General features: G+C 39.6%; 1 protein-coding gene across 3 annotated transcripts; it reads left to right on the forward strand.

The window, feature by feature from the left end:
* The first annotated feature begins 188 nt into the window (after nt 1–188).
* On the forward strand, nt 189–21,623 carry LOC145454497 (ATP-binding cassette subfamily G member 4-like). Of its 3 annotated transcripts, XM_080332492.1 has the most exons (8): nt 189–1,869; nt 2,240–2,445; nt 2,711–2,910; nt 3,702–6,402; nt 9,611–9,749; nt 16,145–16,245; nt 17,491–17,627; nt 19,572–21,623. In XM_080332492.1, the coding sequence occupies exons 5-8, from the start codon at nt 9,746–9,748 to the stop codon at nt 19,654–19,656; spliced, it is 327 nt and encodes a 108-aa protein (XP_080188618.1). In that variant the 5' UTR covers nt 189–1,869; nt 2,240–2,445; nt 2,711–2,910; nt 3,702–6,402; nt 9,611–9,745; the 3' UTR covers nt 19,657–21,623. The 3 variants fall into 3 exon arrangements, with proteins under 3 accessions (XP_080188618.1, XP_080188616.1, XP_080188617.1); XM_080332490.1 differs by lacking the exon at nt 17,491–17,627; XM_080332491.1 differs by lacking the exons at nt 189–1,869; nt 2,240–2,445; nt 2,711–2,910; nt 3,702–6,402; nt 17,491–17,627 and having other exon boundaries at nt 6,409–9,749.
* The last annotated feature ends 1,923 nt before the right edge of the window (nt 21,624–23,546 follow it).

Consider the following 23,546-nt stretch of genomic DNA (forward strand, 5'->3'; position numbering starts at 1 on the left):
CCTCAGCGAAGCAGAACGACATTGCAAGATCACCCATCGCCATTCCTTGTTTACATTTGGTATTGATGGAATTGAATTGAACGAGATGTCAGGATTGTTCGTTTGTTCATGCTCAACTCGCAAGCAATTTATATGCAGGTTAGTTTCAGTAGTCTTTATTGTATTATCGTCGATCTATTGTGTCCGGACGCTATAGTATTAGTATTACCAACACACTTTTAAATCACGGTTTTGTCACTGCTGGGTGCTGGTCGACGTCTGTCGACTGCTAAAGATCTGTTCTGATATCATAATCTTATCTGTTTTACAGTAAGCTCTGCGCAGACTTGTACAAATTTCAAATCCAGTTAGTTTGTTGTAGGTCAGCTACCGTAAGTGAGTAGTTCTATAGTTCTAATTCTATAGTTGGACATTTACATTAAAAAAATCAGTTGACGAACGAGTATGGAAAAGAAATGTCGTTATTTGAAATGAACCGTAGTTTTACTGCAGTCATTGCTAGCTCAGAGTCATCACTAAAAGAGTGACGTAGCCAAAGAGTTGATTTTGGGTGACGAAAACTGTCTCATTTCAAACTTGTACCGACTCGGTTAAAATAAAAATTAATTAGAGTGGCATGTAATTTGAATCTAGTTTGTTGTGTTTTAGTTAGTTTGCTGTGAGTTTTTGAAGGTTGTTAGTTCTAGTTCTGATATTTATAATTGCGTTTAGTTCTATAGTTTTAATTCTAGGGCTTAAGAGAATGAGCTCGGATTTGACGTGAATTAAACTTGACTTTTGCTGTATTTCTGTATAATTTTTGTGAATCAGTAATATTCCAATTCTGATATACTATGTAAAACACGCTGTAGCTATTATTCTTATTTGAATCTAATTTGGAAAAGTTGAACGTATTCTTGTTTTGCAACTCTGTCTTGAGTGAGGTGAGATAGCCACAATAAAGTGATGATCCAATATGGAGATAGAATACTTCACATTGCAATACAGGAAAGTGTATTTCCCAAGTGATATTCAATATGGGGAAGTATTTTTTGTGGTTCCGCATGTAGATTTTACAAAATTATAAAGAAATATGGGACTTTCATTCTTTATATATTATTGTATTTATTTTTCAGGACTTATTTTAAGAGTGTTCATAGGCTATAGCCTATACGTCTAGTACACAGGTTTGCAACATGGGCAGTAGGGCTGTTCAAAAATAACTTTTTTTCCTGAATCTTGCTGGTTACTTGATTAAATCGTTAGGTTGCCTTAAAAAACGACGCACACCAAATTTGAATTCATTCCGACAAATATTCACCGGTTACGTAGAGTTTGAAAATTTTGGATTTGCCCAAAAACGCAAAAAAAATTTCTTTTCAAATTTTTCTGCCAACCCCATGAAATTGTTGGGCTGTCTTCAAAAACTATGCAAAACAAATTTGACTCAATTCCAAGCCGTAGAAGCGGAGTTATTTCAGTTTTTATTCGATAATTCTGGGATTATCCTTGATTGGTGGATAATCCAAGAATTATCACCGAAAAACTGGAATAACTCCGCTTCTACGGCTTGGAATTGAGTCAAATTTGTTTTGCATAGTTTTTGAAGACAGCCCAACAATTTCATGGGGTTGGCAGAAAAATGTGAGAAAAATTTTTTTTTGCGTTCATGGGCAAATCCAAAATTTTCAAACTCTACGTAACCCGCGAATATTTGTCGGAATGAATTCAAATTTGGTGTGCGTCGTTTTTTAAGGCAACCTAACGATTTAATCAAGTAACCAGCAAGATTCAGGAAAAAAAGTTATTTTTGAACAGCCCTAATGGGCAGTGTGAAAGATTCTAAAGGGGACCCGAAGTCTTCTGAGAGTATAACGAGGCATTGACGCGGTAAGAACCAATTGCGTTTTGCTACAGCTTCATCAAAGCGTTTGATAATTTCAGTAATCATTATTTTAATTGAATAATATATAATATATTGATGTTAAAATGAATCTGATTTTTTCGGGCGGGCGCTCGTCAGGGATTATCATCAGCTCTGTACATCAACAATCGTTTTTAATTCTCTAGTGGTTGCTGACGAGTGTCATCAGAAAATAATCGGGCTCATTTCAACAGAAATATATTTTTTAATTTTGTATCAAAGTTCTGTGTGTTCAAGAGTTTCCTAAATATTGTGTTGTACCCACCATTATACACACTGAGGCATGATTTTGACAAATACCTGTCTTTGCTAAATTGTGACATTTGTTTATTGCAGTGGTCACCAAAGCGGTAGCGGTAGCCCCGCAGCAGTTGAACATGCGTCAGTCGACCCTGAGGAACATACGAACGCAGTTTTCGATCGGGGCGTTGCATGTCTACTCTGAGTGATAAAATATAACCTAGCACGGATAAACGGCGGGAGTCACTAGTTGCCCTTCTGCATTAACCAGTACCCGAGAAGCAGCTCTTGGTTTCAAAAAGGTTGGTGACTACTGGTTTATGGGGAACATTCTATTGCTAGCTAGTAGTAAGTGCCTAGTTTATTCTGTATTCTGGTAGGTTGGTCTGTGTTATTCTTGGAAAGCCAATCTGATTCTGATAATATAAAAATGCTTTGGAATTGTATTTATTTAGTCAGTTTTCGTTAGTTGCGGATTAGTTCTAGTTCTGGTTGTGCATTTGGAAAATCCAGTAGTTTGTTTAAGTCTGGTGCCAGTTTGTTAATGTACGATATTTCCTTTCGCAGACTGATTTGTGTTTGATATCATGATAATTTGTGAAAAAGTAGACTTAGCTGTGAAAGAGACCTTTGAAGTCGTGTGAGATGACTCTACTGGGAAACGATAAACGAGAGATCCATTTCTTGGCAAAGGGGGGTTCACAAAATGCTCTAAAATCACCGAAGACGCAACAAAACATGTTTTTTCATGCAAAATTGTGCCAAAGGTGAGTCGACTTTATTGACACCTTCGAATCCATGTGACTGATTATATTTGCCAAGAACTCTGCCAAGTTGCCTCTTACTATTGATAACTAACCTACGTTACGCTTGCTTGCCCAGAGGATGTTACTGCTCGGCTATCTGAACCCACCATAATTGCTAATCCCATAGCTGACGACCCGAGCGCTCAAATTAAATACCGGTAAAGTTGATCTTATTTGAAAGCTACTGTCGCACTGATTTCGAAAATAAACATTAAAATCTGATCCGTGCAATGGAACCCCCTCGAAATACACTTCAAAGTGTCAAAATCGGCATTGTTCTGAACAATAGCAAGCATGCAAGGGTCATTGTTATGTTCATTGTGCTGCGTCGCTGCGATTGTTTAGAATAATGCCGATTTTCAAACTTTGAAGGCTATTTCAGCGTGGTTTCATTGCCATGATGAAATTTTATTCTATATTTGCGGAATCAGCGCGACAGTAGCTTTCAAATAAGACCAACCTTATTTAATTTGAGAGCTTGGGTCGTCAGCTATGAGATTAGCAATCTCGTGGCGATCAGATTGCTGAGCAGTAATTTCCTCTTGGCAAGCATGCATGACGACGGGTGTTGCGCATCTATCAGTAGGTTAGTTATCTACACTGTTACATGCTTACATTATTAAGCTGATACCGGTCAATAACACTGGTAACAAGTACTTTCATCGTTACCCCAATGTATTCGGCCTATGTTCAAAAGATATGGCATCTAGCTTAGTGCTCATTTCCTAAATCCAGAGCATTTATTTGAACAGCTTTACAGTCATTGCTATGCTGTACTGTTGTTAGTGGACAAGCCTCCGTTTTCGAAGGAAAGCCACTATGACCACTACAGCATCGAGATGAACGATTACAGGATCCCGGCTTATGCATTAGGGTGGAGTGAAAAATGGAAAATTTTGAATTTCAAAACGGACACTTGATATGTGGTGCCAAATTAAAAAAAAAAAGATTCTGTAATAATTTTGAGCTCGTGCACCCTCTAGTGGTCGTGCAATTGCACCGAACGAGCCAAAAATAGCTAATTTCGCTATATATTGATGACCGCTTCCGCTAGAAAGCTGATTTTGGGCTCAAAAGATGCGGAAGCAACAAGTTTCTATCTCACTTCCACAGAACTTCGTCTTAAAAATGAACAGAAAAAAAGTTACGAGCAAATTTTTGATTTTTAGACTATTTTTCGGTAAAATTACGCACTGAAGCAGGGTACGAGGCCAAAAGCGTGTAGTGATTGATCTTACGACTGACAACTCTATATTAAAAGTACATATATTGCAAATCCATATTGAAAACACAAAAACATCAATTCTATATAAAAAAAGATATATTTCGAATTCGAATATGGTTTCACCACCAGAGTATTAGTATGCACAAACTTTGAAATCTTGTTTCGTAATAAAGGATTTCATCTGTTTTTCGCTGATATTAAGCCATCTCTACGGTTAATTCCCGACACATGGGCAGATGATTTGGTCACCACTTTAACGTCTCTTTCCACTGCCTGGTTGTGCCAGGGATGAATGAGGAGATGACCTTAGATTTTCCATCTCGAGATATGGCGGGTTTTTGATTGCTGGTGGCTGTTCCATATCTTTTAGATTCAAGTTGACAATTTAGTGGTATGATTTGGCCTTGATGTATGTAATTGAGATTTAAATCAATCTGATTCTAGTGTCAACGTTGTTTTTAGGTTTCGTTTCATCAACATATCCTCCTTCAAAGTCGCTAATTGGAATCTGGTATTGTGTTTGATCTGCTCATAGTTGTAATCTTGCAAGTCTTCCGAGGCCTTCATCATCATCACCGAGAATTCCCAAAAAACATTATCCGTATGTGCAAAATATTCTTTTCGTTGTAGCAAAGGTAGTGCAAGGTTGCGAATTCGTGTATCAGAAAGCTTCGTAATATGGGAAACTATATTGCACAAGTTTTAGCACCGTCAACAATTGTGACTTTTCATTTCAAACCATGACGGAAAATAAAACTCCATGCAGAATTAAGCAAGATAGTTCAGATTGCTTGATGGATGACTCTGTCGCACATGTATGCTATGTATAGAACGTCAAAATTTGGCATGTTCTACCTGGGACAGAGTCATCCATCAGGTAATCTGAACTATCTTACTCAATTCTGCATTGAGGTTTATTTTCTGAAATCGTTTGAAATAAAAAGGCACAATTATGGGTGATTCAGTCCCACATAGAACATGCCGAATATTGAGTAGCTATGTGCGAAAGAGTCATCCATCAAGCAATCTGAACTATCTTGCTCAATTCTGCATTGAGGTTTATTTTCCGTCATGGTTTGAAATAAAAAGGCATAATTCCATTGTTGATGGTGCTAAACACTTCTGCAACATAGTTTCCCATGTTACAAAAGCTTTCTAATACACAATTCGTAACCTTGCACTATCTTTGCTACAACAAAAGGCATGTTTTGCCCATTTGGGAATGCTCGTTGATGATGATGAAGGCCTCAGAAGATTTGCAAGACTACAACTATGAGCAGATCAAACAGAATATCAGATTCCAATTGACGACTTAGAAGGAGGATATGTTAATGAACCGAAACCTAAGAACAACGTTGTCACTAGAATCAGATTGTTAAAAATCCCAATTATAAACATCAAGGCCAAATCATACCACCAAATTGTCAAGTTGTATCTAAAAGATGCGGAACAGCCACCAGCAATCAAAAACTTTTCATATCTCGAGCTGGAGAATCTAAGGTCATCACCTTCAAGGATCAATCATCCTTGGCACATGGCACAACCAGGCAGTGGAAAGAGACTTTAAAGTGGTGACCGAAGCATATGCCCATTGTCCATGTGTCGGGAGTTGAACGTAGAGATGGCCTCATCACACAAAAACTGAAATCTCGAAAGCAGATGAAATCCTTTATTACAAAACAAGATTTTCAAGTTTGTGCATACTAATACTTTGGTAGTGAAACCATATTCGAAATATATCTTTTTTCAATATAGAATTGATGTTTTTGTGTTTTCAATATGGATTTGCAATTTATGTGCTTTTAATATAGAGTTGTCAGTCATACGATCAATCACTACAAGCTTGTGGCATAATAGCGCCTGCTTCAGTGCCTAATTTTACCTAAAAACAGCCTAAAAATCAATAATTTGCTTGTAACTTTTTTTCTGTTCATTTTTGAGACAAAGTTCTGTGGAAGTGAGATAGAAACTTGTTGCTTCCGCATCTTTTAAGCCCAAAACCAGCTTTCTAGCATAAGCGGTAATCAATATATAGCGAAATTAGCTATTTTTGGCTCGTTCGGTGCAGTTGCACGACCACTAGAGGGTGCACGAGCCCAAAATTATTATAGAAATTTTTTTTTTTTAATTTGGCACCACATATCAAGTGTCCGTTTTGAAATTCAAAATTTTCCATTTTTCACTCCACCCTATTATGCATCACCTGCCGCATGTCTTCTTATCAAAAAGTGAGTTGATATATGTGATGTGAAACAGGCTTGAAACTTTGCGGTTGTTGCTATACTTGGACACGAAATGAACTAGAAAGGCTGCATCTGTACATCCGTAAGCAGAGGTAGTCAGTAACAATAGTACTTCTACTCTTTCAGAGTGCTCAAGTAGGTTTTACCGTCTACTTGCACTAAATATTCAAAACAAGACTAAATAGTCAATGGTACTGAAAATTATATAGTTTCAATACTATTTTCCACTTTAGAAGGCTGTAGACCTCGATTGGTGGTATCGCAGCCCTCATACGAAGCATTCAATACAAAGCTACTCGCTAGGGTTGTCCAAAATTTGCAAAATCTTAAAAAGTCTCTGTGATTGTGTCTCATTCTATGGATTATTGATGAAAAACAACAATTAGCCTGAAAGAAGCTTACAGGAAAGCCGTTAAGATTTCGGGCAAAGCGTTTGAAAGTAGCTGCTCAAGAATGGGCGTGCCACCGACCATAGAACGGCGAGAAGACTAGTAATCAAATAACCACGGCTCTTGATTGGCTAATCGGCTATGCTCCAATGATCACGGCAGCAGCAGCCTGCTGATTAGGTGTTCAAGAAGTCTGCTACCGGCGGGGATTCTAAGTGCGCATTGTTAGTATTTTGGCAGGTGATGATTTAAGATTAAATCAGGACATGTTGAGTTACGAAATACACCTGCCAAAATACTAACAATGCGCACTCGGAATCCCCGCCGGTAGCAGACTTCTTGAACACCTAATCAGCAAGCTGCTGCTGCCGTGATCATTGGAGCATAGCCAATTAGCGAATCAAGAGCCGTTGTATTTTGATTACTAGTCTTCTCGACGTTCTATGGTCGGTGGCACGCCCATTCTTGAGCAGCTACTTTCAAACGCTTTGACCGAAATCTTAACGGCATTTCTGTAAGCTTCTTTCAGGCTAATTACGGTATTGTTTTTTATCAGTAATCTATAGAATGAGACACAATCACGGAGACTTTTTAAGATTTTCCAAATTTTGGACAACCCTACTACTCGCGTTAGTGTCAATGACTTATCTGTGAAGCCGTGATCAATCCACAGCATTGTCACAAAGTGCAATGAAATTGGTATGGTCACAAAAATACAAGTAATCTTTAATTTGTTGTACAACTGGCGGTATATTATTTGCGGCAAAGATAAATGGTCCATATGTGAACTTTCCACCAGTGTTGGGATGACTCGAGTCGAGTCACTTTTACGCATGACTTGACTTGGGTCGAGTCACTTTGCAAAATTGACTTGACTTGACTCGGCGTTTCAGAATGTGGATTGACTCGTGACTCGGATCAAAATTTGCGAGTCAATTTCAAGTCATCAAGTAACGGTGTCGATAAAAATGGCTGATCTTGTATATATCCGGAATAAAGCCTACATGGAACGCTGGTGTGACCTGTGAGAGTGAGCAGTCACTCAATAACTGTGCGTTTTATTGAGCCCACATGGTTCTATCACATATTATACATTGACCGCAAACGAAATGATCGGCGCCTACAGATTACGTCGTCGGAAACTAGTAGTAAAGTAATATCTAATGGCAAAAGTATCTATTTATCTCTCATTGTGATCAGTGATCACTAGGGCAATTTTTTACCTAAAAAACGGAAGATTTTGACCTAAAAAATCTAAATTTTGACCTTTTTTGACCTAAAAAAACTGAAATTTGACCAAATTTTAACCTCACGTATGCAAATTAGGTGTTTTCGCATATAATGTTAAAATTGTACCACTTATCTTCATTTCTGGTTGGAACTGTCTGTCCTTACAAAGTAGATAAGCCTGAAAAAACGTTTTTGGCACAAAAACTGACAGATTTTTACATGAAAAACTAGTATTTTAACGAAATCTGGCCCTATGAAGAATTCCAGTAGTTACATTACGTATTCTGGTGGAAATAATTAAAATTTGTTGTAGTACAACGAAAGATCCTTTCCTACATTCTCGGGTAGAAAGTGTCTGTCCTTACTACGTAGCTTGCCAAGAACGGAGAAAGAACGTTCAACAGCAGCATTTGTTGACTGACTACACTCAAGTTGTGTGCACACTGCTGGTGACAAACCGTGTTGCTTCATCCTGACAATGTTGTCTATATCACAATTTTTCACCTTGCGCTTCTTGATATAAGAACCATGCAATGTCCAAGCAGTCTTGCTTCAGCTAGGATATTGCGGTACGTTGACCATAAAACCATGTCACTATTTGTTTCATTTGACCATTTATGATTCACAATGAGCAGACGATGGTCCGTTTACAACGGTAGGCCTATAAAGTAGGCTACAAGCTGTAAAATATCAAATGATAAGTTCACCGACAGCGCAAAATCTACGATACAAACGAAATGCAGAGGTCAAAAAATGTTTGACTTTGTAAACATTTTTGACAAATTTTGACCTAACGCTACAATTTTGACCTAATTTTGACTTTTTTTGACATGCCAAAAAAAAATTGCCCTAGTGATCACCTTATGGTTTCCCGGTATAAAATTAGGAAATGTAGGTACACTAATCGCGCAAATTTTTTTTAGGAAGAATTCATCTGCTCTTTCTAACCCATGGATACGCCAATGTAGACGGTCACTTTTAAGTCAATAGGCTATTCATACCTCGATTCAAAATAAATGGCAACTTTCGAACAGCTATCAAAATGCAATGAGGTATTTATGCCTCGTACTTCGAAAAATCAGCTTGACTTGAATTGAGACTTGACTCGACTCGAGTCGCATCCAATAATCGATGGACTTGACTCGAGTCAAAATGTGCAATGACTCGTCACTTGCAGTGACTTGATTTCAACACTGATTTCCACATCATTCGTACTGTTGTGATGTCAAAATGAGTGATTCGAATACTCGGCTCGAAGCCTAATAGGCTACTCGATTAAGAATTGAATCACTCAGGACCTTGATTTTGTCCAGCCCTATCTTATCTATGATCTGATATCAGTGATACCTTGAACCACATCGCGGAGTCGCCAACTAGCTGTGCAAATTCCAGTGCCTAATGGGTTCCATTGCGAGTGTAGCTATTTTTAGAACATCGTAAGGAGGAGGGGAACCTGCCGTATCAAATTTCAACATAATATACACTGAAACTAATATATATTTCTTCAGCATTCGTAGCAAATGCCCAAATATTGTCAAAGTGTTGTATCAGGTTATTCATGATTCATTTTACAGGTGATGGTAATGCAGAGACAGAGAAACCTGTTGGTGAATAGCCCGATGCAACTGGCATATGCAGTAAAGAATCACGAGACTTCCACCAGCTCATGAAATTGATCGATAGCAAACCGGGACTTCAAATCAATCGATATGGGTTGGTTTTCATATTATAACCAATGGTAGTTTTCATTTTGAATAGACTTCTTCTTTAGAATGTAGTCTACTCCTACCAGACATGGGGTAATCGCGATTAGTAATCGTAATCGATTACGACGATTACAGCATTTTCAAGTAATCGTAATCACAATCGATTACATTCGAAAAAATCTCGACGTAATCGTAATCGACTACTTCCCATATTTAATCGATTTCTTTCTGAAAGAACGATTACTTTTTATTTGTACAAGGACTGTGACATAAACTGAACACTTAAATAGCTGGTTCGTGGTACAGAACTTGAATATAGCTTTCAATACAACATCCATTGTAGCAGTATATTTATTAAACTCGAAGACTTTTCGGGTGCCTCTTTTCAAGAGTTATCGGCACACTAAAGGGATTTAAACAGATATAAAAGCAAAACCAAAAAGGCAAAGTATGACGCAACAATCAAAATCACAGACCATGAAATTCGCATCGTATCAATGGCAACAATAACAAACTACGAAGTATATGGACATACGGTACTATAATAGCAGCACAATTTGTAAATAAACAATTACACGCACGGAACAACACGCACTAATGAGAAATTTGTAGGTCATAGAGGAAATCTTTCTGTCTGCATAAAATAGGTTTGCTCAACTGAATAATAGTAGACTCCAACACTTTTAAATGAAACACAGACCTACCACGCGCACTCACACTCGTGAACAAGGAAGAGAAATTATACCAGTTATTGAGAGCACGAACGTCTGATTTTCAAATGCCACTGCTCATTATTACGTCAGAGGTAGCCTATTAGCTTTGCTCGTCTTTGCGTAGGAATTGTCCACACATAGTAAATAGATATTCGATGTACATTAGTGTGATTGTAAGAAAACCCACTGTGCTGTATATCGGTTTATCAATACATTTCAGACGCCACTACCTCGCATCAGGATAATTAATCATAATCACCTCTCTGCCTAAGTTCAAATAGCAACTTTTGTTTTGATGTTTGGTTAAGCTTAGTTAAACTATAGAATTTAATAGTTCTAATTCTAGAGTTAAATGCAGTTTCACCGTTGCTACTTGACCTATATGGTACGAACGTACATCAGACAAAGGTTTAAAATTTTGTACTCGTCAAATAAAACATTGCGGTTTCCACAACGAAGCATTAAAATCAACAGGTGTTGATATATATCATAACTTGGCCGTTGTTTTACCGTTTCTCGTAATGGCAGCTTGCATTATATTATCTGCATTGAGTTGAAGGCAGAATTTTATGTTTACTTTCTGCTATTCTCATATTATTCTACTCAAAACGGGCGCCAATCGCTATTTCACAATTCTTTACTGAACATTTGGACTTGCCGCCATAGCCATCGACTTATATAGCCTACCATGTTAGCGAGGGTTGTAGCTAGAATCAGGATCAAAACAGCAAAAGCGTCCCCCAACCAAACTTTGGTCTTGGGCCCCCATAGGGTAGTCAATTTTGAAGTTGAAGATTTAATTTCGTCAATAATATTGGTAATCGCATTATATTGCATTTTTAATCCTATCTCAGGGCCCGATGGTCAGATTTACCTGAAGAGCGGGGGGGGGGGAGGGGGGTGTAATTCATAATTATAACATCTGGTATCTTGCAATAATTACTTTATTGTATATTGGTAATTCGTGACCTCCGCTCTGTTATATAGCCAATAGATATTGATTGTGGTGGCCCAAACAGAAGACTAAAAGAAAAACTTGCATGAGACGCACACACAAATTGTCATGTCTAATGCTCTGTGGGTGCCCGGGTGGCATTTGCATCGTGGGCTCAGATTGGAAGGAATGCACTGTTAGTCACGCCCACCCAGCGCGGCTATTACCAGTGGACACATACCCTAAGTTTGGGCCAATGTCTTTCTTTAATAGCACACTGCATGGAGTCTCATGTTGGCCGAAACTGCATACGTCTTTTGATGTGTCAAGCAGACATGGGGTGATTACTTTATGAATGTAATCGATTGCGATTACGATTACTTCGGAATCACGCGATTACGATTACGATTACGATTACAGCAAAATCAGGAAGTAGTCGATTACGATTACGATTACATTGAAAAAGTAATCACGATTACTCACGATTACATTTGTTTTGCTTAGGACTATAATCCTAAATGATATATGAGAAGACAATACAAGGATTGCGATGAAAAGGCTTAATGAGATATCAACTTTCTTCATCATGCGTCATTTGCTTATTACGTCATGATATATCAATTGCCCAACTTTATAGTGGATGATTTATCGCATCCAACGATTTGCATTATTGCCAGGTCCTTACCTGCCGCGCCCCAAATTCCTTAATAGAGTGGGGAGCGTGCTCGAAGGGGACTCAAAAGTATTTCGTAAACCAACATACATTATAGAGCATTTTCGAGAATTTAATTAATTCCTGTAAATGTTTTTCGAGGTTTGCGATTCAAATATCTCTAGTACAGGGGTCACCAACGCTAACCAAATGAGTCGCCCACGGTCGCTGTAGTAGTGGTGGCTTTAGGGGTGGGCGAGGTGGGCGGTCGCCAGGGGGGCTGGCCGAAGGGCTCCCCTATTTGGATTATGCGCTTTTTTCAAGGATAATAACGAATAAACATGGAAATCCGTGTAAGGCAAGAATAAGATTCCGTACAGATGTGTCAATCATCATCAAATCTCTGCATTTGTTAGAAAAGTACCATATCCCGATAATCATCACGTCTCTGCATGCGGTCGATTTACTTTGCACACATGAAAAAATAGACATGGCCGAATCCAGCACCTGGCCAAACCTTAATAGATGGATAATAATAACAGATGCGAAATCGGCATGGTTACGGATAGATACTTATAGGGCGGCCCCCGGTAAGTCTCGCCCAGGCTCCCCCGTTCGTATGGCCACCACTGCGCTGTAGCAAATATCCAAATGAGAGATTTGATAGTTGAAGCTCGTTTCATATGAGCAGCAGTTGAACATGGGTCGGCCGACGCCAAGGAACATACGAACGCAGTCGCTCGGGGCATTGCTTGTCTTCGCCCACGCGGCGGCTCAACGGGAATCTATAGTTCATATTCCCGAGTCTAGACGCGGAGATCGGCGCTTCTGCGCGCACTGCAGCAACGCAACTGAGCTTGGAGGAGCTGGTGTGAGTCCCTGCGAGTGAGCGTTTTTTTTCTTGGTAAGAGGCGGAAACCCGGCCCAGTGCTCTGATTGTCTTACTCTAAGTGAAGAAATCCAACTGAACATGGATAAACGACGGGAGTACGAGGTAACCCGTCGGTCGTCGCAATAATCAGAACACACTACACAAGAAGTAGCTTTTTGTTTCAAAACAGTTGGTGACCCCTGCTCCAGTAGATAGCTGGGTTTGAAATGCATACCTCTTCCCCTCAAGAAAAAACATACATAGGCTATATTTTATGGGAACAGGCATTTCGTAGCCGGTCATTACCGCGCCACGATCCCACAACACACCAAAACACATGCAGTTTCGGCCAACACGCAACTCCACGGGATGTGATACCAAAGAAACACCTTGGCCGAAACTTAAGGTATTCGTCCATTGTCAATAGCCGCGCTGAGTGGGCGGGACTAATAACTCCTGTCCTTCCAATCTGGGCCCACAATGCAAATGTCACCCGGCGCATCCACAAAAGAATAAAGCCATGACAATTTGTGTGTGCGTCTCACAAAAGATATTCTTTTAGTCTGCTACGTTTGGGCGAGTACAACATCTTGTGATTATACAACGGACTGGAGGTCGCGAATTAACAACATACAGTAATTATAACAACATACCAGATGGTATGAATATTAATTACGTGCCCCAGCTTTACAGTTAAATCTGACACTCGGGGCTCAGAGAGGTTATAAATGAATAGTAATATAATGCAATTACCAATATTGCTGACGAAATTCACTTTTGAAAATTGACCAACGGTTGGACAGGGGAATTGCTGTTTTGGCTGAATTGCTGATTCTAGCTACAACCCATACGCTAACATGTCAGGCTATATAAGCGGATGGTTATGGCGGCAGGCCCAAATGCTAAGTAACGAACTGTGAAATAACGATTGACGCCCGTTTCAAGTAGTTATATGAGAATAAGATATGGTTAACATAAAAATTCTGCCTTCAACTTAATACATATACAGCGAGCTGCTGTTACGAGAAACGGCTAAGCACGGCTCGGTTATGATATATCAGCAGCGGTTTATTTGTAATGCTTCGTTGTGGAAACTGCAATGTCTTATTCGACGAGTTCAAAATTCCGAATCTTTGTCAGGTGCACGTGCGTACGTAGGCCTCATGCTCGCAAAGCAGCAATGGTAAACTGCGTTTAACTAAGCACAACCTAACATTAATACATAAGTTACTATTTGAAACTATAGGCAGAGTGGTGATCAATATCCTGCTGCGAGGTAGCGGCTTCTGTAGTGTATTGATAACCTGATATACACCACGGGAGGTGTTCTTACAATCACACTACAATGTCCATCGCATGTCTGTTTACTATGCGTGGATACTTGTTACGCAATGACGAGCGGAGCTAATACTTCTGACGTAATAATCAGTCAGTGGCGTTTGAAAACAGACGTTTGTGCTAACGCTAACGTGGTATATTATCTCATTCTTGTTCACGAATATTCAGTTTATGTCATAGTCCTTGTACAAACAAAAAGTAATCGTTCTTTCACAAACAAATCGATTAGATATGGGAAGTAGTCGATTACGATTACGATTACTTCGGATTTTTTTCGAATGTAATCGATTGCGATTACGATTACTTCAAAATGCTGTAATCGTCGTAATCGATTACGATTACTAATCGCGATTACCCCATGTCTGGTGTCAAGGAGCGGTATTGACTGGCCTATGGTACTATGAATTATGCATGCTTTATTTCTTGAGGCGGAGACGTATGCATTTCGAAATCAAGCTATCTAGAGACATTTAAATCGCAAAGCTCAAAGAGAAATTCCAAGCTAATGAAATCTCTCGAAAGTACTCTATAATTTATGTTGGTTTACAAAATACTTTTGAGTCCCCTCCAACCACGCTCCCCACCCTATTGGGGGTGCGGCATTTATGGAGCTGCCAAGAATGCAAATCATTGGGTGCGATAAACCGTCCTCTATAAAATGGGCAATGGGTACATTATGACGTAACAAGGAAATGTCCCATCTTTTTTAAAGACAGTTGTTATATCATTGGGCCTTTCCAGCGCAATCCATGTATTGTCTTCCAATATAACTACTACGATGCAAAATAAATGTAATCGTGAGTAATCGTGATTACTTTTCCAATGTAATCGTAATCGACTACTTCCCGATGTTGCTGTAATCGTAATCGCGTGATTCGTGAGTAATCGTAATCGCAATCGATTACATTCATGAAGTAATCACCCCATGTCTGACTCCTACAAATGGTAGGTGTTATTATTTGAATTCGAATCTCGTAGTGCTTCGTTCTTTGAAAGGGTCAGAGATGTAGGCTACAGGCTCAATACGAATATGACTGCATTAACCGTCGGGTTTTTCTGAAAATTTTTGCTTCACTTTTCAAAACTGTAAAACACGACCTCGATGGGATGCGAAACCAACAAGTAATATATTGTTAGATTCAGAATTTCAACTCCTAACCAACTACGCCACGATGCTAGACGATAGCAGGGCAACCGAGCGTGTATATAATCAAGAAGACGAGACAACCTTGTTCTAAAAATATAAAACTAGTTTTGATTACTTCCTAGTAGAGTCCACAACGTATACCTAGTGCGAATTAGTAGGTGCTATTCACTGCTACAGAGAATACTTCTTTCAAAACAAGCCTTGAATGATCGCTTTTGCTGAACTAATTCGATCGATACTATCAAAACATGGGAGAGCGTTTCACCATAAACACGCAGTCTGTATTTTTCAATCAACGTTGGCAAAGCCTTGGGGTAAGGAGTGACTTCGTATTTTAGGGGATATGCAAAAACATGCTGTCCTATTTTGCGCTCGAAGCAAAATGATTGTCACTTATGGACATAAAAAGAATTTAATTTATAGGAGGAGGACGAATATTTGCTCGTCTAATCGTAAGAAGATAAGGTGTTAGGCATATCTGGAAAATTAAATGGGAAGCTGTAGCATTCGGAAGTTCTACGCAACTCACCAGTTGGAAAGCACTGACCTAGTAGGCTAGTAGCCTAGTAGCACTGACCTATAGTAGGCTAGTGTCGTAGAACCTGCTTACACGTGGAATTTGTTTCCAATTGATTTTTGTTTGAAATGCAACCCTACATATGTTTATATGTACCAAAATGCATTCTTCAAATAATGCCGCGTCCATTCTCTTTATTTCGTGGATAATTCATTTTCGGTATTTCACAGGTCTGGTTGAGATGTCAGTCTTTATTCGGGAAGACATGAATAAGTGGTATACGCTCAGGTCATTTTATATCGCCAAGACGCTTGCCGACGTTACCTTTCAAGTAAGTAAGCCATCGTAATTCAAGGTCTCGTTCGACAGCCCTGCATTAATATATCCATAGAATCTCACAGGTTCTGTTTCGAATGTGGTACTGGACATAGGCGCCGTCTTTTATTTTTGCATGGGGTGGCGGCGGGCGCGTAGCCAGGGGGTGTCGAAACCCCCTCCTTTTGAAACGCAAAAAACTGTCCTTTAGAAATGACCATTCTGACGCTAATATTCAGTTGCAATTTAACAAGTCCCGTTATCAGTGTTACGCGGGGCCTATTAGCGAGATTCGTCTGTGCAGTGTGCACGGCATATCGCATCGCACAATGTAACGCTAAGCGATTTTCCGGTGAGATGATTGCAAAATTAGGTCAGTGATTGCCGTGCACTCGGCATTCGTCACTGGACTGAGCAGTAGCACGGCACGACAATTCTGGAACACGAAAGAAGGCAAGAATGATGATTACAAATGTGTGCAGCCAATCAGTAATTATCCCTTGCCGCCAACCCAATATGTTTTTATACATTAGTATTGAGTAGCTCGCATCGCAACAATTGATTGCTGATTAAAACATCGAATATGACTGCATTGCTGCATTTCCCGATTTACGTTCGCAAAGCATATTGGATTAATAATATGGCACTGGAATAAATTCCAACTAGCAGGCACACATCATAAAACACTGTTCAACTTTGCGCTACGAGAATATTTATCACAAATATGGCTCACAAAATATTTTAAACTCGGCTCGCGGCCGTAATCGATGCAATAATACACTTTAATTTGTAAAAAGTGAACGTAAAATCCCGATAGGAGGTTGTGTTTCTCAGAGTGCGCGGATCAAATCTACGTTTCTAACGATGAGGTCGAATTTGTACATCTAATAAGGATCGTTAGTTTGGTGAAATCAGCATCAGTACGCTGTGCGAAATACATAGTAGTGATCAATTTTATCGGACTGTACAATCGGCCGGTAAGTTTGCGCTGATAGGTCAAAATTTTCTTTTTTTAGGTAAAAAAACCGCCCTAATGATTACTAATCACGGATTACAATTTATTGTGGCGTTTCGAGAACTAGTTTAAGCTGCGTATTCAATTATTGGCGTGCGTATCGGTTAATAGTAAATATAGTTGGCATTTAAGCGATAATCACAGACTCGCTAACTGACAGCACAGACGCCGGGCGTTTAAGCATTTTGTATGGGGTGGCCGCCACCCCGTAACTCGGCGCCTATGGTACTGGACACTTCTTTGCAGGTAGGTACCTGCAGAGGGAGATGGTCTGAGATTAACAGATTTGATATTGATTCCGGGACAGGGAGAGAGTCTTTATTTTCATCGAACCAAAATTCAGATCAAACAGAGCTCAAAATGATGAAACGTCTCAAATACCGGTATGCATGCAGAGTATTCATTATCGGATAGAAATAATCAATACGACGTAAATGTCAATTATCTGTCTCTGATCACACCCGCATCAAACAAGTACAGTGTGTCTAGGTCAGTGATTCTCAACCTGGGGACTTGCCCCCCTTGGGGGGCGCGAGAGGCTCCCAGGGGGGGGGCGAGAAATTGACCAAGTCTGTATGAATTCTGACTAAAAATGTGTTTCACAATCATTATAAGAAGACGATTGTTAAAGATGAAACTTATTTCGTATTCAAGAAAGTTCGTCAAATTCCAACTCCAGCAGTGGCGCTCAACGGATTATAGGCTGATTTCAACTTCATTTGAGCAAATTTTTGATATCCTTTGAAAATTTAGAGCAATTCCCACGTGTAAGTCATTCATTACTTCATATCTTTGGCAGTAGCCTAAAGCTCGGTGCGCTGGGTAGCTGTTGTTTATAGTTAGCGAACTGCACTGAATAAGACAGATTTAGATACAATATAAGTTGCCCGGTTTCGCCCTCAATTAAGCTACCCTAAATCAACACAATTTAACTCAATTCCAAAACTGATCAAATTTAGCATGGCAGTACAGAACGACACCGTGCTCTCAGTAGTCACTAACAGCATTAGGATTAGTCTCAGTGCAACCTACCTTGAAATAAATTGATGTCCTGTTCTATGTTTTTTTGCTATTTTCAAACAAGTTTGGGGAGATTTGTCAGAAATGTTAAAGAACAACTGGAATGCGGATTCAAACTTGGCTTAAGACATACCATATTGATACTATTAGATCCAGGGATGGGCAGCCTTCTGCCGTAGAAGGGAATTTGTGCGGCCGTCGACACCTAATTCAATTAGTATGTGTTTGCATCCGTAGACATGCAAATTGAAATCACGAATTCACTCCCATATTTTTGAGAGATTTTAATTAATTTTGAAATTTTATTCACGCTCCGCGCAATTCAATATTACTTAATTTTTCGATTTTAATACTGTAGCAGCCTTCTTATTCTGAGCTGGAATCGTGTGCTTCTCATGAAAGAAATTTGTTTATTGTACATTTGGGCGATTTTAATATATTTCCACTATCGATACACCGATACAATCGACAATCCTGATCGGGGGTCAAAAAATAACAACATGTAACAAAGTGACTAATAACATTTGGCCCACCCGAAGATGCATTATCATTTATAACTTGTCCTAAATTTTCGAAAGCACTCCCTTGATGAGCCCTACCGGCGAATTTGATCACATGAACTGAGAGAGGATAAATATTTAATAGTAATATGTGATACTGCTACTATTAATTACGGAATTCATTCGTGAATCTGAAAATTTTCGCGCTCCGCGCGATATTAGGCAATCCTAGCATCTATTCATAACATTGCGACTCGTGATTTCGGTGCGTAGAATAGATATAATAGTCCGGAGTTCACCGGGAATGGATATGGACGGATAAACAAATGTATTTTGCGTCCAGTTAGCTCATCACGGTTATGCTCTGGAATGCGGCCTTAGGCTACATAAGTAATCAAAATTGGCCGTGATCAGCAAAAAGGATGCCCACCTCTGTATTAGATGATGGACCCTTTTTGACATGACGATAAGTATAGGGGGGCGCAATATTTTTGACCATGTCCAAGGGGGGCGCATGTCCAAAGAGGTTGAGAAACGCTGGTCTAGGTGGTCTGGCTGTAGGGAATGTTAGTTTAAACAAGCAAACAATAGAACAAAGAAATGAAATACTTTACGTATCCTTTGTGGACTTAATTTATTTAAAATTGAGATTTTTCCAAGAATTCCATGTCGAAGTCTAGGTTAAAAATAGTCGCATGTAAATCACCTCTCGAAATCCGGTTAAAATCTTCATATCCACGCTCATCTCCGATACGCACGGACGCATTGAATCCGCGCTTTATTTGAGGACTTCAATTCGCTTTACAGGTTGCAACCTTCGTCGATCTCGATTACCACCATCCCGGTGTTGCTTTTCTCTGGCTTCTTCGTGCGAGACGAGATCCTACAGTGATATTTCGAATGATTCCGTACAGCTTGTACGTTCGATATAGCCTCAGCGGGACTTTATTCACTATCTTTGTGCTCAATAGAACCGAACTGCACTGTAATGAGGATAAATGTTGGTTATCCCATATATCTTCCCATCCAATATGCATGCCTCATCTTTACATCGCATAGGCCCGGGTGGATGACAGATTGCAAAGGCTACTCCAAGTCGTTTTGACACCTTCCTATCTTTTGTATCGCAGTCTTGTGCTGTTTGGAATTGATAGAATTGTTGCTGATACTGATACTCGGCTACAGTAACTAATCAATATCGTATTTTTAGACACAAATCGATATATAGATCCGTTTAGATCCCATATATATGTGCTTTTAAGTAGAAGCAGTTGTCTAAAACATAACTATTTAGTAAGTGGTGCAAGTCGAAAAACCTACCATAAAACGTATAACAAGGATGTCAGATAAACTACATATAGGCAGAGGTGGTCAAAGTAGTCAAAAAAGCTACTCAAGTAGAAGTAGAAGTAGCGACGAAAAAATCTACTCAAGTACGAGTAGAAGTGCTTCTTCCATGAGCAACCTAAAACTAATTGAAGTGGAAGTAGAATTGACTGACTTTAAAAGTACTCAAGTAAGTAAGTAGTTGTGAAAACCATCCTAATTCGTTCACATGGATTGTAACAAGGTGCAAATTGAGCTATGCGAAAGGTGACGAGCTTGATTCATATTGACGCATACCAGCAGGTCTCCAATTTTCGATAGCATATAAGCATTTGTCCACATGGGATGAAAATGATAGTATTGATATGGAAATGCGATACTAATTCTCTGTTTACTCAAACAACACGTTTTAGAAAATATGGTACTGCGCACTCCCCCATATTATAAGGCCTGTAGTTTAGTCGAAGAGCAGTGCGGAGATGTTGTGTTGGATACGGTGTAAACACTTTGTGCGATTAGTAAACGTTAATAAAAAATATGGTGGACCGTAAGCAATATTGTGTAGCTTTATTTCTGGAAATTCAAGTCATTCCTACACTTGTATTTATACTTCAACATGTACGTTATCCAGACAAAAGAAGTGATATAAAACATGTATTTAATGTCTTTAGTCTAGATAGTTTCGAAGGTTGGTATGCTAAAACAGCTCTAAAACTATAAAAAGTCAGAGTCCACTTTTCCAGATTAGGACATACCATGGACATTGGACAGCTTGATTACAATATGATGAGTAAATGCTAGATTGCGAAACATCAGTTTCAAACGTTATGATAAGCCATATATTGCCAACTCTGATGAAATGCGTCATATGGCGATGGGCGACGATGCAGTGTGAACGGAACCACTCCAACCCGCTACCGAAATGATATTCACCACTCCTTTCGTGAAATCATACTGGTTACTTCACTGCGCGCGAAGCGCGACGAAAATTCTGGGCTTAACTCAACTTTTATGAAAATTAAAAGTCGATACTCCGTGAAAACAGCCCCGAAATTTCTCAGGCTATCTTCCTGATTGGAGGATCAAACTACTTCTACTTGACAGACTGAAAATAGCGAAAAGTAAGTAAGTAGATCACCAAATATTATGAAGTGGAAGTAGTGAAATTCAGATCTACTTGAGTAAGTACCAGAAGTAGAGGAAAACTACATGAGTACTTCGAAAAAGTAGAAGTAATTCGTTACTGACCACCTCTGCATATAGGTCGGTATTCTAGGCCTACTTTTCCTAAAAAGCTGAACTCTGACCAGTAGAAGTACAAGTAGTCTAAAATTTTAACTACTTGAGGAAGTTGTGCGAGTAGGCAGAATCTACTTGTTACTAACCGCCTCTGTAAAGCAGTGGTGTATGAGAGACTAAGCGTGTGCTGCAGCACCTGGCTTTCGTTGAAAATGCCACCCCAAGTAGACTGCAGCAAATTTTGAAATAGTTTCATGTTAAAGCAATCTTTTCAATAAAAATCATTACACATAATGTGCCGCGTCTCGGAAGTTTTATAATTGCTTGCAGAAAGAAGCCTCATTGTATCAGCGTTAAGACAAAAAATGGAGAACAAATGTATTAGCCAAATAAAAGATCAATAGCGGCCCTAAACTTGAACTTTTCGATCATTTGCCGAAGCATACTTCACCTTCCACAGTTTTCTTGGTCAGCGAAACCAAATCGTATTCGTAACAAATAGCTCGCGAGTCGTGAGTGGCTATCTTCGTGTTGTGTGCACTGTGCAGCCTCATTTTTCCGCCCCATAGCATCCTGGCGCATAGCCAGAACCGCCAAGTGGCTGCTGTAAAGCACACTCATCGTCGCATAAATGCTGAAGAAAGAGCCATCACAATGCCAAACTCGATCACGTTGCAAATTTCGACGCTGATATTGGGGGTTCCAGGGCCATGAGCAGAATAAAATTTTATGTTCTCGCAGCTTTCCATTGATACCCGTTTTATCACATTTAGCGCTCGCCAAGCCGGTCAAAAATGGCCGTAAAGTTGCCTTTGGTCAAATGGAAAGTATATGACCTAACTCAAGTGCAGTGAGCCGTTCATTCTCGCTGTGTCCACACCATATAGGACACAAATATAAATACAAATACAAATAACTCGCGAGTCGTGAGTGGCCATCTTCGTGTTGTGTGCACTGTGTAGCCTCATTTTACCACCCTATAGAATCCTGGCGCATAGCCATATCCGCCAAGTGGCTGCTGTAAAGCACACTCATCGTCGCATAAATCACAATGCCAAATTCGATCACGTTGCAAATTTCGACGCTGATTTTAGGGGGTTCCAGGGCCATGAGCAGAAATAAATTTATGTTCTCGCAGCTTTCCATTGATACCCGTTTTATCACATTTAGCGCTCGCCAAGCCGGTCAAAAATAGCCGTAAAGTTGCCTTTGTTCCAATGGAAAGTATGACGTGGTAGAGTGAGCCGTTCATTCTCGCTGTGTCCACACCATATAGGACACTGTGGTATGAATAATGGGAGTGCGCGAGAATGATAAGTCGTCCATGAAAGCAAAGACACTAAACTTTATCAAACGTATTGTCGTGGCGGAGAAGGCCTGAATAGGCGATAAGCACCACTGTTGTTGTCGTATAATAATCATAATTAGGGCAAGTTTTTGTTGCACTAAAAACCTGAGAAAGTTGCTTTTATTTTTTTAATTGTAACAAAAGTTGCAGAAGTGGCATTTTGACCACATTTTGCTCGGTTGACTAAAAAAAAGCACTTTTCCGGCTCAGCTCCCGAAATGCCCGTAAAAGCGTTATTTCGATGCTGATTTACGGTGTTTCAGTCGAATTTGGCCGTGTATTTCACCAAAATCTAAAATTATTTCATGAAAAATCGCAAAAGTTGCAAAAAGTTGCACTATAAGTTTCCTTCAACGGGCTTAAAACAGAATTCTACATATCTTACGACAGGGGTTCTCAACTTCCCTTGTATCACGGGCCGCATTTTAACAGCAAAAAACGTCGCGGGCCGCAGACCATTATTACCGTGTATTTGTGAGCTACTATTAAATTTAGGCTATTGTAGCCTATTTACCAGTCGTATACCGGCATTAGAAGATTTTTATGAATTCTAAAGCCTTAATGGACAGCCTTCGTGAGTTTGCAGTTGCTGTCTCTTGTGAGAATATGTCATATTTCAGCGGCGCAAGTGAATCTCTCCATGGAGCGTGCATTGCGTTCGTTGCCAACTCGGTATGTGCAATGTGCAAACCTTCAACCAGCGAACAGAACCCCTTGTTTCAATGTTCGAGTGAGAAAGCTTAATATTATGGTAACTTTTTCGTTTGTGAGGCCATTATCACTTTGACCTTTCATTGATATAAGAAGACGTCTGGCGTTCGGGGTCATTTCTGAGCGAAATCAACCCTTCTCCAATTCTTCTATGGCTG

The sequence above is a fragment of the Botryllus schlosseri genome, chromosome 13 (assembly GCF_051294905.1).
Source record: "Botryllus schlosseri isolate E-star chromosome 13, Bs_hap1, whole genome shotgun sequence".
Classification (NCBI taxonomy): domain Eukaryota; kingdom Metazoa; phylum Chordata; class Ascidiacea; order Stolidobranchia; family Styelidae; genus Botryllus; species Botryllus schlosseri.

Coding starts and splice junctions, on each gene's coding strand:
- LOC145454497 (XM_080332490.1), top strand. Junction 16,246..19,571: donor TTGCCGACGTTACCTTTCAA/GTAAGTAAGCCA, acceptor TTCGCTTTACAG/GTTGCAACCTTCGTCGATCT.